This window comes from Sebastes umbrosus, chromosome 17 (assembly GCF_015220745.1).
Source record: "Sebastes umbrosus isolate fSebUmb1 chromosome 17, fSebUmb1.pri, whole genome shotgun sequence".
NCBI classification, from domain to species: Eukaryota; Metazoa; Chordata; class Actinopteri; order Perciformes; family Sebastidae; genus Sebastes; species Sebastes umbrosus.
The window spans coordinates 12,032,436-12,056,486 of NC_051285.1; the positions used below are offsets into that span (position 1 = coordinate 12,032,436).

The 24,051-nt window shown below is 38.8% G+C and overlaps 2 protein-coding genes across 4 annotated transcripts; one reads left to right on the forward strand and one right to left on the reverse strand.

The window, feature by feature from the left end:
- The first annotated feature begins 5,477 nt into the window (after nt 1-5,477).
- Nucleotides 5,478-10,269, forward strand: LOC119475953 (pinopsin-like). Its single transcript, XM_037749101.1, has 5 exons — nt 5,478-5,866; nt 6,573-6,741; nt 7,335-7,506; nt 7,614-7,847; nt 10,060-10,269. The coding sequence occupies exons 1-5, from the start codon at nt 5,506-5,508 to the stop codon at nt 10,267-10,269; spliced, it is 1,146 nt and encodes a 381-aa protein (XP_037605029.1). The 5' UTR covers nt 5,478-5,505.
- A 467-nt stretch (nt 10,270-10,736) lies between these two features.
- LOC119475954 (protein-tyrosine sulfotransferase 1-like) lies at nt 10,737-22,941 on the reverse strand. Of its 3 annotated transcripts, none has more exons than XM_037749104.1 (6): nt 22,700-22,937; nt 16,006-16,720; nt 14,671-14,829; nt 14,242-14,495; nt 11,773-11,974; nt 10,737-11,369 (listed from the first exon to the last, which is right to left on the reverse strand). In XM_037749104.1, exons 2-6 carry the CDS (start codon nt 16,411-16,413, stop codon nt 11,334-11,336), a joined length of 1,059 nt encoding a protein of 352 aa, XP_037605032.1. In that variant the 5' UTR covers nt 16,414-16,720; nt 22,700-22,937; the 3' UTR covers nt 10,737-11,333. The 3 variants fall into 3 exon arrangements, with proteins under 3 accessions (XP_037605032.1, XP_037605030.1, XP_037605031.1); XM_037749102.1 differs by lacking the exon at nt 10,737-11,369 and adding an exon at nt 11,397-11,623 and having other exon boundaries at nt 22,700-22,941; XM_037749103.1 differs by lacking the exons at nt 10,737-11,369; nt 22,700-22,937 and adding exons at nt 11,397-11,623; nt 18,124-18,299.
- Between the last annotated feature and the right edge of the window lie 1,110 nt (nt 22,942-24,051).

Here is a 24,051-nt window from a genome sequence, read left to right on the forward strand (position 1 = left end):
CTGCATGGGGTGGGAGTCATTCTCCATCATGGATGACAGCTTAGCCATCATCCTCCTCTCAAGTCAATAGTGACGCAGGAACAATGAGATAACAGAGATGATGCTATTACATCTTTGTTGAATTCTGTAGGAAGGAGCTGATAGTGCCTTGCTCACGGACACTTCAGCACGGAGGATGTTTGGGGAGCAAAAAGAAGTTTATTCAAGTCTGCTACTAGTATACTTCTTTTACTTCTTTTAAACTTAAAATAAGCCTTATAGAGGATGCTTTCAGTTTACTTTTTATGTACTTATCAGAGATATACTTAACAAAATTATACTTGGTTTACTGACAAGTATACAGAAATGTCTAAGTATACTTGGTTTATATTGACAAGTATACAGAAAAGTCTAAGTATACTTGGTTTATATTGACAAGTATACAGAAAAGTCTAAGTATACTTGGTTTATACTGATACAGAAATGTCTTAGTATACTTGGTTTATATTGACAAGTATACAGAAAAGTCTAAGTATACTTGGTTTATATTGACAAGTATACAGAAAAGTCTAAGTATACTTGGTTTATATTGACAAGTATACAGAAAAGTCTAAGTACACTTGGTTTATATTGACAAGTATACAGAAAAGTCTTAGTATACTTGGCTTATGCTTACTTTTTGATAGAGTAGCCTATTAGAGGGTGTGAGAGTTTGTAAATGTATGTTTTGATATTAATTTACTTTAAATCCTCAAGAATTTTCTGTTTTTGCATTCTCCGTTCACCATGTGAGAAAAACGTTTTCTTTTTTAATCTCATCACAAAATATCAGGTCAAATAGCAAAAGTCTCTTTATGTAATGCATAAATCATTGGCTAAGTACTATAAGTTAAAGAAAACTTACAACTATACATGCAGTAAAAACTAAGAAAATAGAAGTTTACTGAGTATACTTTAAAGTTTACTTTCATAAACTAAAAAGTGGGCTACAAGTATATAACTAGTAATCTAACAGCATACCTATAAGATCACTTGTAGTATAGTGCACTTCATAATATACTGTAGTTGCAGTACAAAATACAACTTAGATGTAAACTAGTTGTGTACTCAAAGTTTACTATTCTTACACTTAAAAGTATACTACTAGTACACTGATGTTAGTATACTTACTACATAAAGTATACTCGGGAAATATACTTGAACTTCACTTAATTTTACTTCATAAAATAAACTTGAAGTATACTACTTTTTCGTAAGGGGACCAATGAGACAACAGAGATGATACTATTGTTGATTTCTGTATGAAGGTTGCCCCATGGAGCTGACAATGCCTTGCTCAGGGACACTTCGGCACAGTGGATGTTTGGGGAGCAGAGTTTATCTTCATGATACTCTAAAAGCTGATTTTCACTCCTCTGGCCTAAGAAATGGACAAAATTCAGGCCATTGTGTATTAAAATATGGTTATCTTCCATTTAACAAAAATATAAACATATTTTTCCCTCAATGGTAGAAATCACAACACTGCTTTTGAGTTATTTCAAACATTTTTAAAATCATATTTGACCAACAACTTTGCAGATTTTAATAAAATAAATAATATAATAAATAATAGATACATTAAAAGAAAACATTGGTTCTACATGAAGATGTTATAGAATAAATGTTTAATTTGAGATGTTTTAAGCATTATTTGTTCCTGAGTCCACCTCTATGTTGATGCTAGGAGATGTTGATCTGTGTATTTAAAATCACGAGTGTTTGCTGCCCTCTGGTGGTGACAGCGAGGAACTGATAAATTAGTCAAAGTAGCGTCATTGCAGACATTTATAGCATACTCACACTTCCGGTAGGTCGTTTCAGAATAAAACTTTCAACGCACACAGGTGTAGGCTTGCTACTCTTGGTCAATGCGGGAGAAGCACAACATCCCAATAGTGTTTTCCTTTGTATTTCCTATATTGTGTTGACAAGAAGATGCAAGGGTTTAAATCTAAGGTAAAAGGCAAAACAAAATGCTCGCCGCCCGGTTGCACAAAGCAAAGAGATGACCTGTGTATTTAAAATCACGAGTGTTCACTTCCCTCTAGTGGCCACTACAAAGAATTGCAATATTAATTTTACCATACTGACACTTCTGGAAAATGTACACTTTATTAGCACATTAATTCAATTCAATTCAAACTTTATTGCAGACTCAAGATCCAGATAAGAAAGAAGAAAAAACAACAACAACAACAATACATTACATATAATACATTACAACACAGGAAGCACTATAAAAAGTCATGACTAAAAGATATTAAAAATATAAATATATACATACATCAATGCCTTACATATAAAGAACTATACCAGTGCCTCCACAGCTGTGATTGATACTATTATGGATATATGAATGTCTTATTGATACCTCTAAAGAATATAATTAGTGTTGATAACTGTGTTATTGCTACTAAAATCCTATGATGCAGTTCCCACCTGTGACCACTGCAGGACATTAAAACTCGTGATTTTAAATACACAGGTCAAGTTGGCAACATGTCATTTTTATTTACCAGTTGTTTAATCTGAATAATGTATATATATATATATATATATATATATTTTTTTTTAAGCATTATCAGTTCCTGAGTCTACCTCTATGTTGATGCTAGGAGATGTTGATCTGTGTATTTAAAATCACGAGTGTTTGCTGCCCTCTAGTGGTGACAGCGAGGAACTGAAAAATTAGTCAAAGTGGCGTCAATGCAGACATTATAGCATACTCATACTTCCGGTAAATCATTTCAAAATAAAACTTTCAATGTACACAGAGGTGTAGTTTGCTCGTGGTCACCACGGGAGGGCAGCTTATAGTCACAGCAATGATAGTCCATAAGCAATAGTTACATGAAAAATCTATTATATATATATATATTTATAAACCCACGAGTCTCCCCTTTACAGACATGCCCACTTTATGATAATCACATGCAGTTTTGGACAAAAAACAAGTTGTTTTTTGCATGCAATGTGTCATTTCTAAAATAGTTCTGGTTTGTTCTTTATACTATGACAGCTTTCCTAAAATTAAATTTTTAAAAATCACAATATATTACCTTGCTTACAGTATCGCAATATATTGAATCGTTACCCATGTATCATGATACATATCGTATCGCCGGATTCTACTTGTGAGTGTTCATTAGTGTCTTCGGCATCTCATCAGTTAACGCTGCCAGGCTGAGTGTGTTCTTGGCTCATCCTCTGAGTCAACCACAGCTTGTATTATTGATATGTTGGCTCAGTTATGTAGGTCCCCAATCTGGTCTAGAATAAAGTAGAATAACAGAACAGAACAAAGACGTGTGTCTGATAGAGTGAAGGTCATCTACGGCAAAACGTCAGCATCTGCATCTTTATTTGTTTCTTTCTTTGTGGGAGTGTGTCCTTGGTCTCACTGGAGGTTTGTTTTTTCACTTTTCATTCTATTGAAACTATATTGACTGTGATTTAGAGATTTGTTATGATGTTTGGTACACTGTAACACTTCGATGTAAATTTACAGTGTAAATTCTAACAGTGACCTACAGAATTAGGCTTATAATGTATATTGCAATGCTTTCTGGGAGTCATAATGCTTGCTCCCATGATCCCAATGGTCAAACGTTTCATTTCGCAGTAAGTTGCCGCTGAGAATCTTTATAAAATACAGTAGAGATATTGTAAATCGTACAGTAGTTTACTGGTGAAATTGCTGAAAGTAATTTGCTGTAATTTTACAGTAAAAGTTTGACAGTGTGAGTTTTAGACTGGTCTTAATTGTTTATGTTCTGGTTTTGAATGAATTGGAGTATTTTAACAAATGTCAGCAAGAAAAACAAATTGATCTTAGTACAACTTTATTGCCTTAAAACTGTGTTAACCTTAATAATGATAATATAAAGATAATAATGCACACAGTGCACTTTCATTGACTAAGCTACTGGAGTTACCCTGCACTATATTACTTTTTAACAGTCTCTTCTGCACTATATTCACTTTTTTAATAGTGGTGTATCACAGCTGTTACCCTGCGTTATATTCAGTTTTAACAGTTTTCTTCATCTCTTTGTATTTTTATATCTGGTATATTTTTTTGTACTTTGTACTTTGCACTACTAACTTTTTACTGCCTTTTTACTAACATGTTTTGCACTATGGAACTGTGATGCTGGAAACTTGAATTTCCCTCGGGATCAATAAAGTTACTATCTATCTATCTATCTATCTATCTATCTATCTATCTATCTATCTATCTATCTATGTGTGTGGGGGGAAAGAACAAAATGATCTGTCCCACCCCCTTCAGCCACTCCTCCAGAGTATTTAAACATCTTCTATTCATGTATTTATACTCAGTAGGCTGAATTCAGCCACAGTGTCTGGAAACTCTCCCACTGACCTGCAGGTTAAAAAGAAACAGGCTGTTATCGTTTCAACACTTTATCTTTTTATCTTTTATTCGGATCTCCATTAGCTGTGGCTGAAGCCCAGCTATTCTTCCTGGAGTCCACTTAAATCACTTTGAACTGTTAGGCTACATTTCAGTACATAATCACATTACAATCTTTACCAACAATGACTACAACATCAAAAGCGACACAACCAAACACACAACACAGGACCTACACTGTAAACAATTGCTGTTAATTTACAAGGATTTCAACAGTATTAACCTGTTATTGCTAAAAACAGTGCTTTACTGTTAAAAAAAAAGAAAACCTGTTAAATTACGCTCATAGGCCGTTTTTTAACTGAACTATAATGCATTCTTAAAAAACAGCACTTTACTGCTGATCAACTGTCTAAAGTATCATCAGTAACAGTTTCATGCAGTATTTTTTTAATTCTGGGACCTGATCTGCACATGTGAGGCTTGTACATTGTACATGATTGGAAAATCAGTGAATTAGCTTTATTGTTCTTCACTCACATGTTGTTATGGTTTGCATTCTGTACTTGTAGCCAGCTATAGACAGACATTTTGGGAAAAGTGTCAACAAGTCTATTATAGCCTTTTTCCTAACAAGTGCCTTTAATTGTATTTAGTGTGACTATTCCTATGTCTGTAACCTGCTAAGTCTATTCATCTAGGCAAAAAATAATGTTTATTAAAATGTATGTAAAAAATACAACCTAAATAGTGCATTAAAACAAATCAGTATGATAATGTAAAAGAAAGGTGAAAAACAGCCATATAATGTATCTTTAAACAGTAAATTAACTGTAAAATACCGTGAAATTAATAAAAAAAAAAACCCAGTTCAAACTGTATTTTTCATTAACAGTACAAAGCTGTAAATTTCAGCGACAGTATAATAATGTTCATTTTACAGTAACATAAAGACAACCCTGCTGCCATCAGTTCTTTACTGTTATTTTACTGGGAAAACAGTGTAGGTTTAAGTTAATACTATTCACAGAGTACAGAGGTAAATATGATGTGTTTGTTTTACCTGCTGTCTCTGATTTAAGCCATTCTAGAATGATAACCAGGTTGCCATGGTGATGATCCCCCTGCTGCATAGCAACAACATCAGCACCGGGCTCAGCTCCGTGTTGGACCCCTCCGCCGCCGCCGGTCACACCGCCGCGCTGAGCCGGGCGGGTCACACCGCGGCGGCTGTAGTCCTCGGGTTCATCCTTGTCCTGGGCTTCCTCGGTAACTTCCTGGTGCTCCTGGTGTTCTCGCGTTTCCCCGGGCTGGTGTCTCCGGTGAACCTGTTGCTGGTCAACATCAGCGCCAGCGACATGCTCGTCTGCATCTTCGGGACTCCGCTCAGCTTCGCGGCCAGCGTGAGCGGCCGGTGGCTGACCGGATCCTACGGGTGCCTCTGGTACGGTTTCTCCAACGCGTTTTTCGGTGAGTGATGGAGGATATTTTCATTCCTAATAACAATAATGCAAAGTACAAAAAGCAGGCTACCCTTACGAAAAAGAAGTTTACTCAAGTGTGCTGTTAGTGTACTTCTTTTAAACGTAAAATAAGAGAGTATAGAGTATACTTTCAGTTTCCTTTTTATGTACTTATCAGAGATTAACAAAAGTATACTTAAGTATACTTGGCTCATACTGACAAGTATACAGAGAAGTCTAAGTATACTTGGCTTCTACTGACAAGTATACAGAAAAGTCTAAGTATACTTGGCTTCTACTGACAAGTATACAGAAAAGTCTAAGTATACTTGGCTTCTACTGACAAGTATACAGAAAGGTCTAAGTATACTTGGCTTCTACTGACAAGTATACAGAAAAGTCTAAGTATACTTGGCGCATACTGACAAGTATACAGAAAAGTTTAAGTATACTTGGCAAAACTAAAAGAGCAACCAAAGACCACTGAAAACATAAATGTTTTAAGATTTTTCTTAAAAGTGTCAATGTAGTGGGGGAACATGTATTATTATTATTATTATTGTTATTAATAATAATAATAATAATTTATTATTATTATTATTATTATTAATACAGCATTATTATTAATAATAATAAATGGAGAGATGATTGACTCAGTTTGATCTCTAACTGCTATTCTCTTTACTTTGTTTTGATATTTCTCTAACCGTCAGGTATGGTATCCCTGGTGTCTCTTTCTCTGCTGTCCTTTGAGCGGTATTCTGTAGTGCTCCGCAGAACCCAGTCGGACTCCTCTCAGTACCGCCGGGCCAGGCTGGCTGTTGCGGCCTCCTGGCTCTACTCACTGGTCTGGACTCTGCCGCCGCTCCTGGGCTGGAGTAGGTCTGGACTGCTCCAATATTAACCCATCACTTCACTCATTATTAGATCATCCATTCATTCACTTATTCAGGCTGATGATGCTAAGACTGGGAGGAGTTAGTTAAGGTCAGGCATTGACCTTGAATAGGTAAGGTTAGGCATTGACCTTGAATAGTTAAGGTTAGGCATTGACCTTGAATAGTTAAGGTTAGGCATTGACCTTGAATAGTTAAGGTTAGGCATTGACCTTGAATAGGTAAGGTTAGGCATTGACCTTGAATAGTTAAGGTTAGGCATTGACCTTGAATAGTTAAGGTTAGGCATAGACCTTGAATAGTTAAGGTTAGGCATAGACCTTGAATAGTGAAGGTTAGGCATTGACCTTGAATAGTTAAGGTTAGGCATTGATCTCGAATAGTTAAGGTTAGGATAGGTCGTCGGGCAGTGAGTCTCGCGAGAGTTTTTGCAAGTCTTTGCAGATCTCAGATCAAAAGAAAATGAGTCCATACCGTTTCGCAGCTCACAACAGAGACATACAGAAACAACTTAACATAACATAGAACTACAACTCCATGATGTTAAACATGAAGCATATGTTGTGTGTTGTGGAGCAGCTACGGGCCGGAGGGTCCCGGCACCACCTGCTCCGTCCAGTGGCACCAGCGCTCGACCACAGCTCGCTCCTACATCAGCTGTTTGTTCATCTTCTGCCTGCTGCTGCCGCTGCTGCTCATGTTCTTCTGCTACGGGAGGATCCTGCTGGCTGTGCGAGTGGTGGCCAGACAGGTGAGCAGCGTGCAAAATGACCTTTGACCCCTCTGTGTAATGTGCGACATCACTGTGTGTCCACCACTGTTTGTGAAAGCAGTGTGTGTGTGTGTGTGTGTGTCCAGGTCACCAGCATCAACCGGTCCTCAGCTGAGCGGCGGGAAGGCCGTGTCCTTCTAATGGTGGTCTCCATGGTGACAGGCTACCTATTGTGCTGGATGCCATACGGTGTTGTGGCGATGCTCGCCTCCTTTGGACAGCCCGGCGTGGTGCCGCCTGCCGCCAGTTTAATCCCGTCTCTGATGGCGAAGACCAGCACCGTTCTCAACCCTGTTATTTATGTGCTGCTCAACAACCGGGTAATAACAATTCCCTGCAAATACCTTACACACAGTCATCCTCCTTCTTCCAAATGAGATATATTCAACTCCAAACAAAACAAAACTAGAGGGGCATATGTGCTAATACAAAATCTTTACTAGGCCTCACCAATTAAAGGATAGGTTCACACTTTTTCACAGAAAACGTTTTTTAACCCCATGATATATCCTAAAATTCTGCTGCACCAAAGCTGGTTTGCTAAACAACAGTTTATTTTGCATTTTGCAACACAGCGGAGTCTCAGTTTAAATACGTTTTTATCATTTTAAATCCGATATACAGTAATTAAATACTGACACACCAGAATCCTGGTTGAACGAGTTTTCCACTGATTTAGCATTGTGCATTGCACAGTCGGACTCACAATGCAGTTTTTAAAAAAGGATCAAAATCGATGCAGCAGAACCAGACATCGTCTTCTTCCTTATCAAAACCTGGCACCTACATTTCTCATAATGCAACATGACAGGCAACAGTTTGTTTGGAGATTTGTGTGTGTTATGCTAGTAATGGCCAATGACATTAGCCTCAAGCAGATACTAGGAGCTACAGGGGTCTGGTAAACTCACTTCTTTCTAACTCCACACATCCAGATTTTTAAAATTTTCAAACTTGTAGTGTCACTGACACATCACTTGATTTATCAGACTTCTCACAGTTCCCTCTGGAGACACAACTGACTTCATACAACTTTTTTTTCACAAATGCAGTAGCACTTCCCAAGACCTGTAAACAGACTTTGATGTGTAAATTCGGTGGTGTTCCCCTTTAATAATCACATATGTACATTGAAAGAGTTGCTCCTGTCCATACTGGCTTTGAAATGCATTTTTGCAAACAAGGGCTGTAGCTGTTGTCCTCCATCTCTTCCATTTGAAGTTGGACTAAGAAGGGATCTCTTTACAGCCAGTATGGACAGAGGAATGATTATAATTTACATATGTGACCATTGTTTTAAGACAGTTTTGAAAAACAATGTGAACTTCTCCTTTAAAGCAGTGGATCCAATACGCGTTAATGCAAATTCGTTTAAATTCCACTAATTTCTTTCTTTTCTGGTACCAACATTGTCATACTAGCTTGTCGTGAAGAAGGGTAAATTACGCTACAAACTTGTGCTAAATTTTGGCGAGGGAAAACTGGCATGGCCATTTTCAAAGGGTTCCCTTGACCTCTGACCTCAAGATATGTGAATGAAAATGGGTTCTATGGGTGATGATAATCACATGCCGTTTTGTCAGTCATAGTCAAGTCAGCAAACTGACAGCTGCTATATCTTTTGAAATAGTTTTATATCCAGACTTTTGTATAAATTATCCAGTAAGTGTGATATTATGATTTTAGTTATACATGTGCAAATCTAATTTTGACAACCTCAAAGCAGACAAATCCTGGCGCACCCCTGTGATGTTTGTAGGGCCCAGACACCCGGTTTGGGAACCACTGCTTTAAAGCATGAATAAATATTGTTTTGTGAAAACTGCCTTGTATCCACAAACATTTTTTTTTTGCATTATGAAATTTGTGTTATTTCTGAAAGTATATGTTATGAACTGTACACACTTAATTTGTTTCATTTGCTCAAACCAATGAGCAGCAAGTGACCTGTGTGTCCCGCCAGCGTCATTGTCACTGAAATCTACCGTAGCAGTTAACATTTTTCAGGATGATTAATCAAGATGATTACAAAAAGGCACTATTTTCGGTCGACTTGCAACAACCTTCATAGGTGCTTAAATCTCACCAACACTTATTGCCATTGCTTTCATTATTTTTCATCATTTGAATGTTGCTAGGCAGCTCTTAATCCTGCCTACAAAGCTTTGATTGGATGATTGTTTCTCCAACCAGTGGAAACAGCCATCACTGGGCACAACACCAGGCCTATTTGCATTGCTGGGCAGCGATTCAGAGGTCTGAAACCAGGCTAGAATTAATCAATTTGCCTGCTTTGAAGGTTGGTAATCCAGCCTTGGTATATATGCTCTTTTCACATTATATCCCTGCCTTAGATGACACATTTCACCTATAACTTCATCCTCTGTGATGACATCCCACCTCATGTAGCGGTGGAGACACCTTCTTGCTCAAACATCTGAATGTTACTAGTGTCTCCATAGATATAATCTATGCGTGTCTCTGTGTCATTCATTTTGCTGCCTCGACCTCCTCTGTTTGTGTGTCTCTCAGTTCTCCAGGTGTTTCCTGTACATGATCAGGTGCAGCTCAGAAGCCCCGCCAACCTCAGGTCACCAAACACTGCCCAGCAGCAGGCGTGTGTGGCGTCACGCTCCCCATCCGCCAACAGAGGAACAAAACACAGTGCATGCCATGTTCAGCTCCAGAGACCAGCAGGTACAGCGGCCTGCTCTGGTGCTAATGGCTCAATATGCAACATAGAGGTCAAAGGTCACTTTAGCGCAGTGATCAATGACAAAAGACATTATTCCACTTTTTTTCGAGATATTTTTAAACAAAAAGCAAGATGCTGCAGGAATTATTTTTGTTCTCCTATTCTAGAAATGTCTCTGTGTTTGACTTGTTTTGTTGATGAATCTATTGGACCGTGTAGCTCCATGTATCTTAATTTTGAATGTTTGAAACTACTTTTCACAGCAGCAGTCAGATGTATTTTTGCCCCCATTGTCCAAGTATCTATCTCAGGGTTTTTATTTGTCACATTAAAGTCAAAACAAGAAAATCTTTGACTAATCTTTGAAAGTTTGACTAGGCGCAACTTTGGACATTATTTCTACTGAACCATAAAGAAGGGAGTGTGCGTCTATGTCAAAATATTTTTGTCTCCCCTGTAAAAAGGGGAGATGGAGAACTGAATAATTAGTGAACAAAACACATAAACAACATTATAAGGTGACATTTAGACTCTTTTTATTCATGTTCTACAATATCCAACAATTAAAAAAAAACCTCAATTCAGAATAAACAACTTTAGATTCCTGAATGGATGGTCAACACCAAAATAATTTATTAAGAAAATAAACATACGTCTTCAAAAATATACAGTCATTATGCTTCATGAACACTGACTGAACTCTCAGTAAGTGAAAGATTAGTCTAAAGACACATTCACATTTGTGGTGAATCATAACAACTTTACAGACATGTTGAAATACTTTCAGGTACGAGGTGAGAGGACGCGTCACAATGCAGTGTAATACTGTTGGTTCACCTTAGAGGAGATGTTGGAGAGTGAGAAACTTCCAAGGTAGCAGGTAGTCCACATGAGATAAAAAACCCAAACCACTTGATGAGTCCGTATTTTAAACACTCCACCCGTGTTCAGACATTAACACCGCACATTAGTCTTACAAACAATTCAAATATACACATGGGACACTTTGAAAACTTTCCTGTGAGGTTTAATTACTGCTGAACTGGAAGTGTGTGTGTAAGGTAAATCCATATCGTGGAACAGCGAGGCCGAGTTTTTTTTCCTCTTTCGCTTAACTGGGGTGTGGAGTCTCTGTTGCTTTCAAATTCTGAGGAAAGAAAAGGCACAATGTTCACGTATGACTGCATTTATAGTTGTGCATTGAGGAATTACAGACTATACTTCAAGGCTACAGCAGTGACGGATGTGTACAAGAACTGTGATTGGTCAGCTTATGCTTCTTGTGTTTTCCCTAACAAGTTTCCGGTGGAGATTGCTGAGAAGACAAGGTTGAGGAAGTTGAAGAAAAGCTCAGTAGTCTTCTTTCTTTTCAGTAACACACATGTTACAAAGCCATTTCCACTGTAAAATGTTAGAACTGTTATAACTTCATTTTGGTACGGCCTAATCATGTATGATACATGATACATACTAAGGTTGCGTAGGTGCGATATCGATGGGTGAAATCTGATGCTTAAGGACATTATGGGGCGGCTGTTTTTTTAACTCACCTGTGAGTAGTTGAACAGGGACATCATGGGGTCTGGTTTCGTGTAGTCGGGCGGGTTGGCATGGGGGTCGTAGCCCAGGCGAGCCAGCATGGGGGCGATTTCAGCCATGTCGCTTATCACGTCAGGGGGAATGTGCCCGACCCACTTGGAGAGGGCGTCTGTGTTCACCGGCTTCATCACCTGGTCGGTGGAGCGCTCAACCCTGCATAAAGTCAAACACAAGGTCAGTTCATGTGTGTGTGTGTTTGACCGTAATGCTACGAGATTTATATGGATGAGAAAATGTTCTAAAACAAATACTACTATAGTATAAATATTAATTAAAAATAATAAATAAATAAAATATATTTATAAAATATTTTAAATAATTAAATACTAACTAAATACTATTAAAATTAATCAAACATATAAAGTGAAATATAACACACATTATTATATTGTTGTATTTCATTGTTATGTATGCATTTACTGTTATAATTAAATTTAAAACTTCAAAAACAATTAATTTAGTTGTTTAAGACAAAAAAACTACATAATTGTCATTTTAACATATGTTTTTCCATTTAATTATGACAGTAAATGCATTAATGAAACGGATATACAACAATATAACAATGTGTTATTTCTGTTTGATTTGTTTTAATTTAGTCAAAGGCTAAATCTTCCATACATATCAACCTGCCCCCCTAAATAAATAAATGTGTGTAAGCGTGTACACACATTCTGGGATAATTCACATTTCTGAGAAGGTTATAAAACATTTGTGTGACTAATATTGCGCCAACCGTTGCATAACTAATCAAAAGAAGGGTGCTAATTCTCTCAGAGTGTGGCCTAATTCCTTCAAATACACGCCAGGTTTGGGTTTTTGCGGTGTGAAGCAGCCAGATTCCCACCAAATCCCCTGAGCTTCTGCCCTGCGAAGAGATGCTCTACTTGAATCACGACAAATAAGTGGAGCAAAACAAATTAAACATCTACTGAGGGAAGTCTGAAAGCTTTACTTGACCTTGAAAGGTTTTGGCTGCTTCAGAATGAAAGCTGAACTCAGGCGTCCTGGTGGATCAGTGGACTCAAATACTGTATATGACTTGTGTGTATTCAAATGTTTCTCTCAATGTGTGCTGCATTTTAATTCAGTGGAGAAAAAACACCATAATACACTGAAATAATAACTAATGGTGTGCATTTGCAGGTGTAAAGCCACAGCTACCACTGCAGACACTGAGGTCAGATGTTCTCAGTGAAATTTGCAGGGTTTAATGAAACACAGGAATTTACATTCTTTGATCGCACATGTTTTGTTTTTATTGCTGATTAAAATAGATCTTAAAAGTGACTGATTTTAGACATTAAATATATTAATATGAAATAAAGGGATTTAGTATTTCCAAACACAATGATATATGTGGAATGGTGGAGAGGGTTTTGAAACAGCATTTAGAAAACATGGGTACATACATTTTATTATTTTTTTTAATTCTAAATTTAGTTTTTTCATTTCATTGTTTTTCGGAGGTTCATCAAAAATGTCTTTGAGTGGGCAGAGTTGCACTGGGGGTGATTTAAAGGAACAGTGTGTAACATTTTTTTGGATCTGAAATATATTCATAACTATATTTTCATTAGTGTATAATCACCTTAAACTAAGAGTCGCGTTTTCGTTAGCTTAGAATGAGCCCTTCATATCTACATAGGGAGTGGGTCCTCTTCATGGAGTCCGCCATGTTGCTCTGCCATGTTTCTACAGTAGCCCAGAACGCACAAACCAAGAGAGAGAGCCTTTCATGTTTTTACGTTACCTGAAGGCCACCGTAATTCTCCGACACATTTGTGAAACTGCGATAACGTGAGTCGCAGAGAGTAAAACCGTGGTACCGCCAGCCGTCGACTGACTTCCGTTGCTCCTAAAGTAGTGTTATTATGGTAAGGATGGCCTTTGAGCGAGGCGAACGGTGTTACCACGGTTTTGCACTTGGTGGCTTAGCACAGTCTTGGAAAACCGAGGAGTGAGCGGAAGGGTAAACAATTAGTTGCAATCTGCAACCACACCACTAGATGCCGCCAAATCCCACACACTGTACCTTTAACAAGCACCACAGGTGTAAACAAAGCCTGAGCAGCAGCTCATGAACATGTTTCGTTGACTGATAGACAGAGAGAGAAGTGTGAGAATCACAGCTCCCTTTTCGCGGCCTGTAATAACTGACACCTTTTATCTTGAAATATACCTCGAAGCCAGCAAGCTGGGAATTCACAGGAGGAATAATAACACTGAATGAAACACGCAGACAGATGAAGATCAGTGTCATTTTCTATCATTTACATGCAACTTCAACATACATTTGAAAAACTTAAAAGCAACTTGCCTTTCCATAAATACCTCGGCACATGAAACTGAAACTATCTGCATGGTTAGATACCACTATAGCTAACTTGGTGTACACACACACACACACTCATACTCACTTGGACAGAGACACGCCACCAGCCTTTCCAATCAGCTCTTCATGGTGCAGCACTGAAGGGTCCCACTGCAGCTCTAGGAAGTGAAGCAACTTCCTCATTTCCTCTTCTGCATGGAGGACAAGCTGCTCGTAGCGGACGGGCAGACATCTGGACTCGCCGGCTGTCTGGCACTGGCTGTACATGGTCTCCACCGCGCTGCTCCACTTGGTCAGACAGTCCCTGTAGCTGGTCAGGTCGAAGCCAGAGATGGTCACCTGTGAATGGAGGCAGAGAGATAAGATAAACTCTAGAGACCTTTCACGACGCAGAGTGAACACAGAATGGAAAATTTATTGTGTCCAAATGTTGCACCAGTACAAATTTGTCAAGCGGCTGTTGGGAAACATGAGTCTAAAAGGAAGTCGATAAGAGAAAAGGAACCCAGCATACCTTGCGTGATATCATGGAGTGGACGGTTGCCCGTCCGTCTCGTAGCATGAGCACAAATTTGGCTTTAGGGAAGATGCGTGACAGATACGAGAGAGACTTCAAGGCAAACGGGTCCTTGTTGCAAAGACGAGGTGCAGGCTCCCCGTGGCCGACTATCACCTGAAACACATTGAGTGAATATTACAACAAGGAATGCTTCAGCTGCTACATGCAAACCATTCCTTCTTAATACTTAGAATACCAAGATTTTAATATACATATTGAGACGCCAAATATAAATATAAGTGGATTTACAATAACAAAGACAAGGACTTTCATCTTATCAAATAGAAACATGAATATTTTACCCACGGACTAGATATTACCCAGGATACTGAGACATTTACACAGGTGACCTTGTTTAACGCAGTAATTCAACATGTTGGGAAATACATTTATTTGCTTAATTTGAGACGCTCTCTCATCAGTCACATAAATTTGTGCACTGTGCCAAGCTGAGAAATAATCTGGCTCATAATCCCGGTAAAAACATAATTCTTGGTTTAACACTTATAAAATGAGTGAGCTTTAGAGGTGCTGGGAGGTGGATTTTGTTACCTTTGAACAGAGCAAGGCTAGCTGTTTCCCACAGTTTCCAGTCTTTATGCTAAAATAAACGTCTGCTGGCTGTAGCTTCATATGTAACGGACAGATATGAGAGTCGTATCGATCTTTCAGCAAGAAAGCATACTTTCAAAATGTTGAACTATTCCTTTAATAATCACGTCCAAAGTTTATTTTTTCTACTGTTTCCATCACGGGATATAGTAGTTGTTACCCAAACCGCATGTTATTTAGCAATTTTGTGTTTTGCGTCTAAGCAAAAATTAGGCTAAATGTAGTTTAGAAGTAAAATGTTACATAACAAGCATACAGATTAGTTGATCGACCGATATTTACTATTTTGATATTATTTGTTTCAGTAATTTTTCAAGCAAAAACGTCAAAAATTTGCTGGCTCCTTTTTTGTCATATATGATAGTAAATTTAATATTTTGGGGCACAGGTTGGGCTCTGAGACAATGACAGGCATTTTTTCACAATTTCTTTTTACATTTTAGCCTAAATGATTCATTGATTAATCAATAAAATAACTGGCAGATAATAACTGCAGATAAATCATAATGCCAATAATTGTTAAAAGGCATATTCTGTTTAATATTTAAATTTAAATTATTTAAAACAATTTTTTTTAATAACCCTGTGTATGCAAACACATCATCCTAAAGCTGAAACATGCCTTTGACAACCAATATGTTTGCAGATTAACAGATGCTGAGGCACCGACCAGCTCACCTCTAACAGGAACGCTCGCACGGCTGAGTCCAACACCTGGTCAGTGACGCCGGCCTCGTCTAGTCGTATCCTCTCCTTCACCGAGCGGCTCCAGGTGGCCCGCATGGCCAAGAGGCGTGGAATCACTCGGGTCTCTTCCCCGCACCGAACAGAATTGTGGGCATCCAGCATGACGCGCATCAGCGTGGTGCCGCTCCTTGGAAAGCCTCCAATGAAGATTAGGGGCGTGTCTTCGGGGAAGTGTTCAGTCAGGGATAAGCTCTGATTGGCTGAGCCCAGGTTGAGCTCCATCCACCGGTACCGATGGCTTTTTGGAGGGCATTCTATCCCGCTCATGCCCAGGTAGAGCAGGGAGGCGGAGCAGAGGAGCACGCAGCCCAGCAGCAGGCTCGATCTGGTGTTCCTCATGGTTCAGATTCAGGAGGACATAAAACAATATTCAGGGGCGCCTGAGGAGGTGGCTGGAATGTAGCCCCTTAAATTTCAGTAAAGGTCAGTTCAAAACTTGGTTACACACGGACAGCCTGGAGGATGTGGATGACCGCGAGAAAGACAGCTGAGGTGATGCTGAGGAAGGCCTGACAGAGGTCAGGAGGGTGGAGTCTCCTCGGGAAACTCCCTACTCCTCTGCAGCTCCTCAGCCCTGGTGTTGGAGAGCAGGATCCAGGCCTGCTGCACTCCACAGCCAGCCACGTCTCTTATCCATCGTTCCTACCTAAAACAGGAGAAGAGCACGTCAAGACAAGAACTGCACCAGAATCAGTTTATATTGCTTACAACTAGGGCTGTCAATGCGGCGATAATACCGCATTAACGCAAATTTGTTTTAAAGCCACACCAGCGGGCTCAGTTTAAAAGCTAGAGTGAAGATACTGGTATCTTATGAAACTACAAAACCTAAAGAATCCATTGGCACCAACCATGTCATACTAGCTTGTCACAAAGAACGTTAAATAACGCTCCAAACGTATGCTAAATTTTGACGAGGAAAAACTACCATGGCCATTTTTCAAAGGGGTCCCTTGACCTCTCACCATGGGTACCCACAAGTATCCCCTTTACAGACAAGCCCACTTTATGATAATCACATGCAGATTGGGGCAAGTCATATTAGGGGTGTAAGAAAATATCGGAAATATCAAGTATCGGATATTATGTTTTGTGATACTGTATCAATTCTCACAAACACAAAACTGTATTGATTTTTAATCAATCGCCCTTTTCCGTGTATGTGCCCTCTCAAAGTAGTGCTATCATGTTGGATGTTACAGGGACTTTGAGAGATGTAAATGCAGATCCCACTGGTATGATTGCGTAAAAACGTTACGTTTTTTTGTAAACTCAGATTTTATGCATATGGTGGTGTGTTCTTTATATGACAGTTTTCCTAAAATTAGATTTAAAAATCGCAATATATCACCTTGCTTACAGTATCGCAATATAGCGCATCTTAACCCCTGTATCGTGATATGTATCGTATCGCTAGATTCTTGCCAATACACAGGCCTAAGTCATAGTCAAGTCAGCACACTGACACACTGACAGCTGTTGTTGCCTGTTGGGCTTGAGTTTGCCATGTTATGATTTGAGCATATGTTTTATTCTAAATGCAGTACCTGTGTGGGTTTCTGGACAATATTTGTCATTGTTTTGTGTTGTTAATTTATTTCCAATAATAAATATATACATACATTTGCATAACGCAAACATATTTGCCCACTCCCATGTTGATAAGAATATTAAATACTTGACTAATCTTCCTTTAAAGTTCATTTTGAACAGATAAAAAATGTGTGATAATTTGCGATTAATGACGAGTAAATATGGACAATCATGCGGTTAATCATGATTAAATATTTTAATCGATTGACAGCCCTACTTACAACCAAATACAGAATGCTTCTGTTTTTCTCCAAGATTGTAAATCATACTGCAGTATGAGATGAGATTTCTTTTCCAAGTATGATCTCACAACTTGCTAGTAACAAAAAAAATCTTATTTTAAATTTCCAATAAATGAGTAACTCCAAGCTACTGCCCTGTATGAGTGAGCTATTATCAGCAAGCTGGGTGTGGTGGTGGCTGCTCTGTTATTTTGCCAAGAACACTTGTACTCACTTTCAGAGGGGCTGAAACGCATCCAGTTTTTATTCTCAAAGCAGCTATTTAGCATCTTTCCTCTGGGGAGCCACTGACCGTTAAGCCATATCAAAGTTCACGGCGGCATGCAACGCAGACACACTCTCAGGCAGTGTATCTGAATCCACTAATTACAGCTTCCTCATGTTTTTATTCTCACTGACAGTTTCTGCCACGCAAAGCAATTTGTTTAAGATCAGATTACGATTGACCAAGCGAGCCATCCTGCCACTTCCCCAATTTGCTTCTGCAATGGTCACACAAGCAGTTTTTACAGCATCTAATTCCTCTTATTAGCACACAACAAACTAAAACACACAAAATAAATGAATTCAGTTGAACATTCAATAACTAGTGATTTCACTCTAAATACAGATTTCACTGCAGTGTTTGAACTACTTTTACAGCAACAGCACAGTTCTGAAACTCAAATTCACAACTCAAACAGCATTTGTACTTCTTACAGAAGCTCTAGGCAAATGCGGAATAAGTCTCTCTTCCTCAGAGGTATTTTGGTTTCTGTCTTGTTCAGACTGAACGTGCAGGGAGCATAACATCTGGATGCCACGTGGGGAACTCTCCTCTCCCTGGGCTGAAGTAGCTTGCCTGTAAAACCCAGTCTGATGATCAAAGCAAAAAAGGAAAAAACAGCTGGAAATGAGGGCATCCCGGCCTGGCTGGGATACTTAGGTGCTGCCTTAAGCCATGCTAAGTCCAGTGGTATCCACAAGCTTAATTCTAATGCATTTCCATGCAGAGATTAAGCCACTTGGAGTTTTGCAGAGAATTAGGCCAGTGGTTTAAGACGAGCCTTGCTGCTTTTTTCTCTCAACATACTTAAAGGGCCGGTTCACCCACATTACATCTCACAACTAACAATTATTTTCATTATCAATCAATTTCACCAGTCATTTGGTCTATAAAATAGCGTTAAATGACCTTCACAATTTTCCAAAGCCCAAGTTGATGTCCTCAAATTGCTTGTTTTATTCTAGAACACAAATATATTCAGCAGCAAATACTCACAATTGATATTTGGCATTATTATTTTCTATTCATCGATTAATCGTTTAGCTTAGGGATGCAGGATGTAGCAGATGCTGGATCCGATATCGTGCCAATACTGACTCAAATAGCTAGATCTGGTATCAGTGACAATGGGAGCGATCTATTTAATTCAATTCAATTCTATGTTTGAATTCCTGTTTAAGTTTTGACGAATTTGTTGCTGTTTTAAAAAGTATACACTTAAATTGTAATTCCTGTTCATTTTGAAGATTTGTTACCATGTTGTTGGTGTACGATTTATTATTTTAATAATAAAGACCAATTAATTAAATTTATATCTATGTATTTATTGGCCACTTTTTGTTTTACAAAGTTAGGAAAGCAATGTTTAGATCACGCCTGACACATAGAAGAATGATTCCAGTCACTTCCACACAGTGAGGCATATAGCATATTAATTAAACACTGGTATCGGATCGGTACTCAGTATCCGCTGATACCCGAAGCCAAGGTATCACTATTGGTATTGGGACTGAAAAAGTCAGATTGGTGCATCCCTAGTTTAGCTGTTTCAGCTCCTCTGGTGTTAGCTGAAAATGCAGATAGTTTGGTTTTATTTTTCCAGGTAGGTTTTGAGATATCTGTGTCTGATGTTTTTGCCTCCACCCCAATACAATTGAAAAACTACATTTAAAGATTCAATCCAATTCAGGATGATCCACAGCTGTCAAATGTTTTCATAGGGACTATTTTTTGGAATATAGTTCCAATGAAAACAGTGAGAGACTGTTTCTAGTCAGAGATGTTGCTGTTGTTTGATTCCGTTCACCTTAATTGTAATTGAGGGGAAGCAGAAATCTCAGAGACAGCAGGGCTGTCCCGAATGCCATTTTTTGGGCTTTGAAGCTTCGGTGAGTAATATTCAAAGGTATTTGAAGCTTTGTGGCACAGCAAGCTGACATGTTCTACTGTCTGTCTATCTGTCTCCATCTCCCCCGTATCAGTGCTGCTACCGCACTACTGTACACACACGCACCTCTACACACAACAAACAGCAATATCCATCTGAGAATAACTAATAATAATTAAAGTTGAATATGAATAATGTTGCTGGATTATTCCTTATTTCATTTTTAAAAAACAAAGCATTTGAATACTGATTTGGAAGTCGATTACCATGGCATGGGCAATCATTCGGGTCAGCCCTAAGAGACAGATATCTGGAACTCAGGCAACCAAATCCAAAACTATCTGATGGCTAGACACAACAAGACTAGAGGTTTCTGCTACACTAGGAGTGGATATCTACTCTGATAAATCGGGGGACTGACCTTGAAAATGCCACTGCGTTTGTTGATCTGGGACAAGCCAACAAATAAAGTCTATAATAAGCAGAAAACAGTGACCGGTGATCACAGTCAGTGGCTGGCAAGAAAGAAAGCAGCAAATTGACATCTTTGTGCAGAAGGTTGTCAGGACACCCAAAGCCAGTGTCTCTTCCTCTTCACAGGAGGGATCACATACTTCCTGCCAAGGGAAAGTCTGATAGGGAGAACATCTCCTACAGTTAACCTGATCTCTGCCAACAGCCTGCCCACTCTTAAAGCCGTTTCCTTGAACGCACCCCATTGAATTTATGACTCCTGAGTAGTTTTGTTTTGTACATTTGTATGTGCTATTCTTCTTTTCTTAATTCTACGCTGCAAAGGCACTTTCCCCTCAAGGGCAAAAATGTGAAAAGAATCAGCCGATTAGACTGTTAAAATAGGCGTTTTCAGTCGCTATAAGCCCCATAGATGTGGGTCAATAGGGGCCTAGTACAACCACTAGTAGATTTAATCACCTATTCACATGGTAGATCACCAAAAGAAGGTATAAAAGAACATGACAGCGACCTCCAGCGACTGTAGTAACCATGACTGGAGCAGAAGGGGAAGTCAGGCGCTGTAGTATGCGTAGATAGTGTGACACTCCATAAGGGGTGCAGGTCGGGATGATGGATGAGTCACAAAACACAGGGTTATACCAAATATAGATTATTATAGACCAAAGTTCGCATCCTGTGTGAAACCAACAATGTGCAGTTGTTTTTGTATTCATAGTTATTTTAACCCAAAACACAATGTTTTTCCCTTAACTTAACTAGGTGGGTTTTCTTTGTCTAAACCTAAAGAAGTTGTAATTTTATTGCCTAAACCTAAAGAAGTTGTACTTTTGTTGCCCATAACTAAAGAATTTGTAGTTTTTTTGCACATACCTAAAGAAGTTGTAATTTTGTTGCCTAAGCCTAAAGAAGTTGTAGTTTTGCTGCCTAAACCTGAACTTGTATTTTTGTTGCCTAAACCTAAAGAAGTTGTATTTTTGTTGCCTAAACCTAAATAAGTTGTATTTTTGCTGCCTAAACCTAAAGAAGTTGTAGTTTTGCTGCCTAAACCTGAACTTGTATTTTTGTTGCCTAAACCTAAAAAAGTTGTATTTTTGTTGCCTAAACCTAAAGAAGTTGTATCTTTGTTGCCTAAACCTAACAAAGCTGTAGTTTTGTTGCCTAAAACTACTGTCTTTTTGTTTGTGTTCAAAACGTGACGTTTCATTCAGTTTTACAACATGTTAGAACGTGTTGCTTTTAAGTTTTGCTTTCACTTTTAAAACACAGTAGGCGTAGTAGGCCCCTACTGACCCACATCTATGGTGCTTATAGCGAATGAAAATGCCTATTTAATGGCCTGATTACAGTCGCATTGGGTGCAGCAATTGAATACCCTAAAAGGTAATGCAGGTATTGCAGCTGTTTGATCATCGAGAATTTTTGCCTTTTTTTGCTGCACATTTTTTTGCGGTTGTCCAGGTGCATATTGGTGATATCTTTGACCAGCAGAAGAAATATAAAGCCTCCTTGTTCCTCAAAGGAGAGGGAGCAATGACATGAAGTCTGAGAGGGAGAACAAATATTTTCCCTTTACTCTGATTATTGTATTACTGTCATTATTACTGTTGGATCTATTTCCTTAAATGCCCTCCTTTGAATGTTTTCTTCCTATATTGCTCTTTTGTATGAGCCATTCTTGCTCTCTCAATATTGCAATGGTAGCTCCCTCTCAGTGGCAAAAAAAAATGGTACATGAATATCGTAAAAGTACATATTCACTTGAAGCTGCCTTTTTTTTTTTCTGGTGAACCAGGTGGCGGAAATATCCTAAACAGGTCAAAGCTATCACCGCAGTCAACGGTGTGAACAGAAATAGTATTATTTAAATTGAAGGCCCAGCAGCCACCAACATCTGGCCTGACTTGATGATGCATCTTGTCTGCAAAAAAAAAAAATGCACCCAAGGCAGGCAGCCTCCAGGTGAATGACCTGCTACCATTCCAACAACACACCGTGACAGACCAACAACACACCTACGGCTCACCATAAACCACCAGAAAAAGCATGTCAGCGTGTTATTTAACCATCTTTACCTGGTATAAATACACTCATTTGGCTGTCTGTATAGCTATAACACGCCTCGTAAATATATCAGATCCGTTGAAAATGGTGTTCACTCACCAGCGTCTGTGAAAACTGCCGAAATCTGAAGAAAAAAACACATGAACCTTGATCCAAAAAGCTGAAACCAGCAGCTCCGCTATCCACATCGGTGTTGTCTCTCATGTGGGGAAACTATCGGCGCTGTTTAGTATCTTAAAAGACACACGATTACACAAGGTTTCGCTGCTGGTTGCCGATGTAACTTTGCACCGTGAGAAGTCTGAGAGCTGTATCTATCTACCGCTGAGGGGGGAAGAATCCAGTCAAGCAGAGAAAGCGGAGCTCCGATTGGTCGATGGACGTTCTGAATTCTAGAACACATCTGCATGGAGGATTCCTATTGGTGGAGGTGTTAAAGGGCAATTCTGCAGCAGTCACAAAACCAGTTTTTTTTTTTTTCTTCTTCTTCTTCAGCACTGGAGGCTAAAATTACTTAACTTCATTGATTTGTGTGCTCTCAGTAAAAGCCCACAGGGGGAAATCTAATCACAAGTGTGAGATTTAGTTAAGGTTAAACCCATCACCTCATTTAATTTGCCCACCTTTTCATTAGTAAAACAGATTTTGGTAACTCTTTCAGTATAGATAGATAGAGAGATAGAGAGATAGATAGATAGTAACTTTATTGATCCCGAGGGAAATTCAAGTTTCCAGCATCACAGTTCCATAGTGCAAAACATGTTAGTAAAAAGGCAGTAAAAAAAGTTAGTAGTGCAAAAAAAAATACCAGATATAAAAATACAAGGAGATGAAGAAAACTGTTAAAACTGAATATAGTGCAGGGTAACAGCTGTGATACAGGACTATTAAAAAAGTGAATACGGTGCAGAAGAGACTGTTAAAAATGAGTATAGTGCAGGGTAACTCCAGTAGCTTAGTCTATGAAAGTGCACTGTGTGCATTATTATCTGTCCTGCAGACCAGATGACATGGATCTTCATGATTGCATCCTCTGTGGAAGACCAAATGTGACTATTGGGAAGCCTGTCAAATAACAATGTAAAAAAAACATAAAACAACCACTGAAATTCATGGATAAGTAATGACATACTTCAATAATAATCAATGAAACAGAGTGCTCCAGGGGTGACATATTTTTGTAGGCCAACCAGGAAGTTAGCATTGCCCTGGGTTCCCTTGACAAAAAGACAATGGGATTTTTCCATCGGGTTTTGGATTATTGCTGAAAATAAGATCCGTCACCTTTTGTTCAGCAAGATAATATTCACAAATGCACTTTTATGATTGAAGTGTAAATGTAATCGGCAGAAGTAAAAGCTAACTTTAGGCTATAAACGAACTACACCACAGTCACATGAACGCGAGTATACACAATGAGGCTGTACGCGGACGAGTCGCCGTTGTGACGT

Excerpts from the sequence above, each read along its gene's own strand:
- LOC119475953 (XM_037749101.1), top strand. The coding sequence starts at position 5,506 with ATGGTGATGATCCCCCTGCTGCATAGCAACAACATCAGCACCGGGCTC. Across the intron at positions 6,742-7,334 it reads CCGCTCCTGGGCTGGAGTAG|CTACGGGCCGGAGGGTCCCG; the intron begins GTCTGGACTGCT and ends GTTGTGGAGCAG. Across the intron at positions 7,848-10,059 it reads ATGTGCTGCTCAACAACCGG|TTCTCCAGGTGTTTCCTGTA; the intron begins GTAATAACAATT and ends TGTGTCTCTCAG.
- LOC119475954 (XM_037749102.1), bottom strand. The coding sequence starts at position 16,413 with ATGAGGAACACCAGATCGAGCCTGCTGCTGGGCTGCGTGCTCCTCTGC. Across the intron at positions 14,496-14,670 it reads ACTCCATGATATCACGCAAG|GTGACCATCTCTGGCTTCGA; the intron begins GTATGCTGGGTT and ends CTCCATTCACAG. Across the intron at positions 11,624-11,772 it reads CCCTGTTCAACTACTCACAG|TGGAAATGGCTTTGTAACAT; the intron begins GTGAGTTAAAAA and ends AACATTTTACAG.